An 8,358-nucleotide genomic window follows, 5' to 3' on the forward strand; every position below is an offset into this window, starting at 1 on the left:
GCTTTGTTACAGAGAAGTAAAGGAGGTCCAGTGTGCTTTGACCTCCATAATTAGCAGTGTCACATCCTTCTCATTCAGAAACCGAACTCCCATAACCAAGTAGTTACCTGTAAACCGATAACTTAATTTCCTCCCATAGGATTTCATTGACTGCTTTTCCTTGAAAATTCTTTGAAGTGTGGAGTTTGTTTATATGAAACCTTGAAAAACTGCAAATATACAAAACCTGAATTACTTATCTTTTGTCTAGGAAATGTCACAGTGTGCTATCTAGGCATATTACACTGATTAGCAAAAGTAACTTCAAAAGTAATCCAAGAAGTAATGTATACAGTAATCTACAAAGTAACTGAAAGTAATTTTGATTATTGACTCACCTGTAAATCTACCAACTGCATTTGAACCTGCATTCAACTGTAATTCACTGCATAAACCTTTCAAAGTATTATTTCACTTACCTGCACCAGGCCTGGCTCGGTTCTAGGAATAAAATAACTAAATAATATGTTTATACAAACAAATTGGTCTGAGTTCAGTCTTTGAGTCTGTGACATTATTTCTTGTGTACAATAAATGCGCAACAGTACCCACTGATAAAGCCTTACTGCTCGCCCACACTACCACAAATAGGAGAGTAAGGTATTATCTACTTTTACCTCTGCCTACCTTTGGAGTTCCACTGGACTCTGTGCACACTATACCATCCTTTTGTATAGTATATACAGAGCAAGCGTCCTACTTTGGTGGCAGCGATGGGAATTTTTGGGGGCATTCCTTCTGGCTGGTCTTTCAGCCTGCTCTTCCACACTTTTTCTACTCTGCTGCTTGACCTGCTGGTGGTGCAATTATAAACGTGCTATGACATAGTCATTTTTGTATAAATATATATTTTATTGTTTCTTTTCATAGTTCCATGTCCGTGTCACGTTTGGAACCAGAACTGCAAGCCAAGATTCGAGAAAGCAACCCAGGCCTCGATCGCGTGTACTTCAATAAAGGACTGTAATGCAAACTTACCGGGGCACGCGGCAGAATCACCTAAGGAAAATCACGTGGACTCGTTTAAAGCATGTGTGCCCGTCTGGGCCAGGGCCGTTTAGCTCTGCCCCGGCGTCCTTTTAATGTGAAAACGATTTTAAACACACTCGCAATGAATACATTTTGTACAAAGAAAAACCTTTAACTTAAATCACGGTACCTCATCACTGTTCAAGCTTCATCCTCCTTTATATTGTTTCTCCATTTTTTTTAAAGCTAGGTAGCACATATCCGAAAATGTTTACATTGACTCCCAAACAATTGTACCATTCCTGTAGGGGGAACTAGAACAGAGGCACGTATGGAGTTGCCATATCTCTGCTTCTCCCGTCTTCTGAAGTACCAAGTGCAAAGCAGGACTTGTTTGTCGCCAAAGGTTCAAAGACACTCTGGGTAAGAGAGGAGGGAAAGAAACTTGACGTCTTGGGTCACTGTCTACCTCTCGATTTTCACCAAATTTCCCTACGTCCTACGCCATTTTGAGTGTTCTGTTTGCATCCATGTTCGCCCTAAATCACATACTGGGCTCACTATTTCCACACTAATGGTGTATTGTCCTATGTTTACTTTCGCCTCTACTCGCAGATTTTTTTCATCCATTTTTTTTTCTTAAAGGCCTTGTTATTTGTTGCAATATTTGTGCGATGTGTTTAATCGATCTTTATTTCCCTTAATGTCTGCATGTTCTTGTGGGAAGTGTATTAATGTTATGATGTTCTCCCCAGCATTACAATATTGCCCCAGCACAGTTCTTGCCAACGCTCCTGTGACCCGTGGCGCCTGCTCTCACGGACTGGAGCAGTTAGCACATCATCAAATAGCATTTCAATGTGCAAGTTGAGTCTAAACCAGTTCCAAACTCATACCAGTTTCCTCTCTGATAAGTCCATTTTGTAATTTAATATGGACCTGATCAGAAGTGACATAGCACGTGGATGCTTACACAGGGTTTTCTCCAAAGTACCTCAATTGCTTTTTCTTTCTGAAGCAGCCCAGGCTTTCTATTTTTATACTGTGTCAATTCACAACAATACAGCAGAGGTAACATCATGCCCCCTTAGATCTTGATGTGACATGTCAACCCTAGGGTGTCATGATCGAGATCAAACACCCAGGCCCTTACCACAGCCATTAACTACATTCTATTTGCTCTTAAGCTGCTAGAGAGGCAAGCAATGGGAAGTTAAGAGAGCCCACAGAAATCCTGTTTTCTTTCTTTTCCTTACGCATTCTTTATGTCTTATGGCATTAGGTGCCGTGCAACGGCAGGGACAGCAATGGGTAAGCCCGGGGTCTCATTGACACCCGACTCCAGCTCCTATTAAGAGAAACAAAATAAAATAGAGTTATCCTAACTACTGCCTATCTGGATTGTGAAGTCTCAAGCCCATTAAAGTCTGCCAGTGTGTTTCTGGTTGTTACTTCTTGGGTAATAATGTGGCTTCCACTACTAACATAACCGGGGCCGGCAGTGTGCACTTTGGTATCTGCTGGGCTCCCGCTGCTCTCCCTGCGTTCTGTTGGCTTCTCATCAACTACCTTGACAGGCCAGAATTGGCCACCTCCTCAGACTACATTGTTGGGTTTGCGGCTTGATAAACTACAAGGTGGTTCGGCCCACCTTCATGATGTGGAATATTGATTATTGGAGTACTTTTACCGAAGCTTATGACACTATGGCTATTCAACTTTTTCTACACTTGTTCTCCTTAGTTACCTTACTGATAGCTGTGAGGTGTTCTCGTTTAAGGAGGCTTTCACCCAAAACCTAAACTTTGCTTTCTAACTCGCTCTCATCACCAGTAAATGTGGGCACTGAGATGGAAACGTTGGACTAAGAGCTTTAAGTAGGAAGAGAATGAGCTGTGTATGCAAAGTACTTAGAATTCTCTCATGGATAAGCCTATTTAACTGATGGCTCAAATTCAGGACTCTGCAGGGGTTGCGTTTTCCTGTCGGAGCTGTGGAAGACGCAGAGCCCTCATTGTGGTCACCAAAGTGGTAGACAACAAATTGTGGGTGTCTGTAGTTAACGCAATGCACATATTTTCCCACCTGCTATCTCAATTGTGCATGGTTTTGACTCTCCTAAATTGGCAAAAATAGCTTATCTTTTCAATTTCAGCTCTTGGCAAGAAGGTGACCAAGTATGGTGGCAATGTAGACTAGGGCTTGTCCTGTTAGGCCCTCTCCCTTCATGACTGATGATTGTGAATGTACCCTTGACAAGCTGTAACGCTAAATGGGGAAGATAATTAAAAAATTCACGGACACCCTCACAGCTGTCTTGCTGAGTGGTTGTATTAAAGTTTGGGAGATGCAAAAACAAACTGCCTTATAGGTGCACAGCTCAGCATGCAAATAGGAATGCCCTAAAAAGGCTACCATGTAGCAGATGCCTGACCTCCAGTTGGACTGTTTATATGTCATTGATTTTAAGGTTGCACATTTCCAAGTTCCCATCTGGTAAATCACACAAGACGTGCCTGTGGTTTGCAGCTGAGAGTGCACTAGCAATACAAAGAACTTCTCCTTAGTTTGGGGTCTCCCTGCTTGTCCTGAACACATTCACAGCGTAGGAGTGGTCCTGATGAGGTGTCTGGTTGCACAGATCTTCCCTATCCTTGATGATTAATTGAAAGAGCACGGTTTCCTTATGCTGCCGAAGGCTCTTTCCTCAGGCTACTTCCCTATCTTTTGGGTGAAGCTAAACTGTCTTTGGTTCATGCTCAACAATTGTCTTTAATTAGAATAGTGAAGAGAAACATCCGTATTCAGGTGCAATAACTTTTCAACAGCCATTGCTCCTGTTTATGACCTCTGAAAGAGCCTTATGGGCTACGCTGTGTGCTTTATTAAAAAAGAACAGTCCAGACATCTGCTCACAAGGACATACTCCACTTGATCATAGCGTGCCCTGTGATATCATTGGTTAGAACCAGGGTTTTCCAAATTCGGTCTTGGAGGGCCGGATCCATTCCAGATTTTTACCATATACTTATTTAGATAGTTATCTTAAAAATCTGGCATGCATCCGTCCCTCCAGGACAGAGTTGCCGCATCTTGTTATGTTTTAGATGCTTGGCAGTCTCTCTATTACTCTTGGGTAAGTGGGGCTGATGTGTGTATTAGTTTCTGACTTGTAGGGACTCTTGTAGTGTGTGTCCTTCATCCCATGTTTCCTCCAGGTGATCCTCTTCCCTCCCCCATAAACATCTCTTTGTTTAAGTCTGTGTACTTGAATAAATGGAGATAAGAGGAATCAACAACTCAGTCTGTGGGTGTATGTGGCCTGGTTTGAGCTATGCTCATACTGTTTTTCAAATGTTTTTATTCTGTAGCCATTACTCCAGCTCCTCTGATACCTGAAGGATTTTCCATTTGTGTCGAATTGAAGGTCAGATGAACTAGGGATGCAAGACTCAACAGTCCAGTTAGGTGGTGGGTTGACAATGTTGCAGAGAAAAATTGTTTGGGTACAGATACCCCCTTTCTCAAGTATTCCCAGTAGTGTCAGTGCTGTCCTTCTGAAAGAAAGCATTGGGCACAAAGCTTAAGAACACCCGCTCAACATGACCAAAGAACGACATCACTGAACCCTCATTAGCTTATGTAACTTCACCTAAAATTACAACTAATGCATGTAAAGAGTGAAACTGAAAGTTTAAAAAGCACATTATTATAGACTTATAGAGTATGCATGAGTCCATTTAAAGTTTCCTCTCACTTCCATCTACAGATTTAGTGGGCAGTGGACAGCCTTATATGCTAATCACAAGATTTTTAACTATTGTTCAAGAAGTAACAGCTTCATCATATGGTTAAACTTGCCAGATTGTTTAGTTGAGTATATACACATTACTGATTGCTTCTCCTTAAAGCCGTAGTCCCTTAAAAAAAAAAAGTTATGTTACTAATTTAGAAAAATGCGCGCTGCAGTCTAGCCCTTATACATATTCAGTTTAAAGAATAAAACTTTGTATTTCCTATTTGCCCACAGAAGACAACCTTTTGGTGGACATCTTGCACTGGAAACTATATTGTTATTTAAAAATAAATAGAACCGAAAATTCTACATACACATATTTAGGCTGTAAAAAGTATGGGGACTTTCAAAAACCAAAAGTCCACACGGCCAGTCAGCTTCACTTTCTGCAGCCTTTGTCTGTTTTGTGGTTATAGGATTCTCTGTAATAAACCAAAAAGGAAATTGTCTTATGTTCTGTTCTAGAATTTCAATTGCCTATTATCCTTCCTTAGGACCAAATGATCATACAAACTTTGGAAATCTGCATTTTTGACTGGCATAATAACCTGCTACGGGGTTATGATTTTATTTATTGTGTAGAAAAGAATTTTACCGCTTGTGTCATCACTGTAGAAAACATTTAGGTAAATCATGGATGTAGAACACTTGTGCATTTTTTGTAATTAGCAACATTACATTTATTTGCCAAAGCAATTTTCTTAAATCTGTTGTCTCTTTAAATGTTCACCTAGACAGTTGTTACAGTGAAACAATTTCTCTCATTGATCTTGAGGCTCATTGTTTTGGGTTTATCTTGTCTACAGGTTTGGCACGACCTCCAGGGACTATTACAAAATATCACTAACTTTTGTTATTTGATCAAATAATGTATTGTTAACGGCAGAATCTGATGTGGGCCATTCATAGTATAGGCTCTTTAATAAGATTCATTTAAGCCCTAAATTACTTAGATGCTGACATAGATCATAGCTCAGCATAGACCTTATAAATGACATTCACAGACGTGTTCTGCTTAGACGTAAATTTGACAAATTATACACAAGATAATAGCCTGCATTTTGTATGACGAGATATACTTCGAAAAGTTTTATGAATTTTGTATTGGATCTAGAGAATTTAATGTACGGAGATTAGTTGTGAGTAGCAAAGGTCCCAGATGTGCATGGTGCTTGTTAAGCAGGTAACCTTTTGAAGGACAGGAAAGGACATTACAGCTTTTCAAGAATGTCTTTGACTAGGCATTATTTACTGTATATGAGGGTCTGATGTCCTGGAATGTGAACATTTGCCCACCGTTTTTGCAAAATAACAACTTCATGTTTTGTGTTCAGTTTGGTAACATTCCTCACTTAAAGACTGATTGATGACAATGTGGTGTACATACTAGCCCATCACCATATCGCCCATCTTCTTTGATCCCCTGGGATCCTCTTGTCCGTTGTATTGTGAACAAGCGGTTCGCTAGCAACTCCTAATGTTTTTGTAGTTTTTCCACCGAAACAATCATGCTTGGTGCACAACTTGTCCATAATGCATCCACAGAAGGGAGAATCTTAATTGAAAACAATGTTAAAGTTTGTCATTGAAGCCAGCCTTATGTTCTGAAGTTTGCACATCTTCAGATGCACCAATAGTCTGAGAATACGTTGATGGATGCATGTTTCCAATAGCTACTGTTGCTTAAATCATGGGAAATAAATTATGCACACAAATACAGGAGATGTGTTTTGAGCAACATAAACAACCAAGTTGGGCTACTTAAAGCAGCATTACCACCAAAAAATGTTAATTGTCTTAAGAGATACTAGACCAAACCGTGCATGTATGCCTTGTTGGCCAATATTCCATGAAATTCCTCTGGTTTTATAAGTTGTTTTTCAACATTACAAATACAGTTTCAATGTGGTTCTCTTGAATTGCACGTCTAGATGCAACACGTTTCAGCTTGTTGTCTACATCCAAAGGACACACAAATTAGAGATGGAGATTTAAATTTACAGAGGGAAGGTGGCCTCTAGCATTGGACATGGTAGAAATGACATGCATCCTCAGATTGAGCAATTTTCAGTTTTAATTGGCTTAAAAAAACAGTTCAATTTCATTGCAAGTAGGATTTCATCAGACCAAAAGGAAATCGGACCACATTTATATGAAATTAGGGATGACGTTATTGAAGAAACATTTTCCACAACTGTATTTTGTTATGTGGATTTCCTTTCAGCTTTATTTGCCGGGTATTTTCACAATTTTAGCTGCTTGTAAATTCCTTTGACATAAAAATATGGGTTTTTCGAACTTTAGAATCTGTATGCTTTCTTGATTGAGTCAATGTATCTTCTAAGCGAGTACCTTCATTACCAAAAGGAGTTTGCTGACAAACACAATCATCTTCTTCTGTTTGCCAAATGTGTATGATTCATTGTTTTTACACAATGTTCATTAATGTTCAATCTGATGGTTTCAAACAGAACAAAATAGTCCACATCAGACAATTTCCAATGATCTGATTGTGATAGATTTTTTTTAAAATATCCAGGTAGAGTGCAATAAAAACTTTGTAACTGATAAAACGGGAACAGTGAAATATTTCTACTTGGGGAATATAATTTAACGTGAAGCAGTGAATGATGTATTTTTAATTTATGTATTAGCACAATGTATTGCCAGTGTAAATGGATTTAGTCCTATTTAAATTGAACTGGATAAAAAATAAAATATAGATTTAAATGAGTGGCTTTTGTTTCTTTTATCAAAATGTAATGTTGTGAGGTTGCTTAATTATCAGGATTTTTTAAAGTAATAACTTGTGGTTAATCTGTTCACTTTGCAATTTACTGAACATAGACAACCCCGATGTAATTGATGGAATGTCTCTTCTGTTAAAAAGATGTTGCACTGGTAAGATACCAGCGCATCAGCTACCACCAGTTGAAAGGATCACAGGGTATCATTCTGTGATGATAGGGTGTTTTTTGAAGATTTTGTTTAAGAGTTTTCAATTAATAAAAGGAATACATATTGTAGGAAAGCACCAAGTCTTTGTTCCGGATTTGGGTCAAAGTTGACAATATTAAAAATTGCAACCCACTTATAGACACTTTCTTTAAAGTGCCAATTCAGTGATGTGAAACTTGTGTATATTTGTATAGACCACTTGCAATGTTTCATGAACAGAGGCTACTCCGCTAAGTGGAAGCAGTGGAAAAAGGAAAAATGTAAATTATAATGACAAAATTATTATCATTTTATTTTTTGCACCAGCTACGGGGCTATATTAGGGCGGGGTTGGGGTCACAGGGAGGAGAAGTAGTTTGTGCACCGTAAGAGCACATGACAGTTTGGCCGGCCGTCTTGGGCCGGCCAAACAGTCATGTGCACTTAGCATTTCTCCACCTGGCTGTGTTTCACAGTTGGGTAGAGAACATTCCCAAGGCTCCCAGGCACTGTTTGAGTGGCTTAACAGGTTGCTCATACCAATCACGACGCTGCCGTCATGCTGGTGTCAGTGTCATGTCTGGTCTGTTTTGGAAGAGCCTGTGTGCTCACGGAAG

At 39.5% G+C, this 8,358-nt stretch overlaps 1 protein-coding gene across 2 annotated transcripts in view; it reads left to right on the plus strand.

Annotated features, from left to right (window-relative positions):
• SFXN1 (sideroflexin 1) overlaps positions 1-7,534 on the plus strand; it is a 219,478-nt gene extending 211,944 nt beyond the window's left edge. For both annotated transcript variants that reach the window (XM_078653032.1, XM_078653033.1), the window contains exons 12-13: positions 910-3,995; positions 4,090-7,534. In XM_078653032.1, the coding sequence (XP_078509158.1) occupies positions 910-1,006 (97 nt within the window). In that variant the 3' untranslated portion in view covers positions 1,007-3,995; positions 4,090-7,534. The remainder of the gene's footprint in view (positions 1-909; positions 3,996-4,089) is intronic.
• Positions 7,535-8,358: the final 824 nt, after the last annotated feature.

Source organism: Lissotriton helveticus, chromosome 7, assembly GCF_964261635.1.
Source record: "Lissotriton helveticus chromosome 7, aLisHel1.1, whole genome shotgun sequence".
NCBI classification, from domain to species: domain Eukaryota; kingdom Metazoa; phylum Chordata; class Amphibia; order Caudata; family Salamandridae; genus Lissotriton; species Lissotriton helveticus.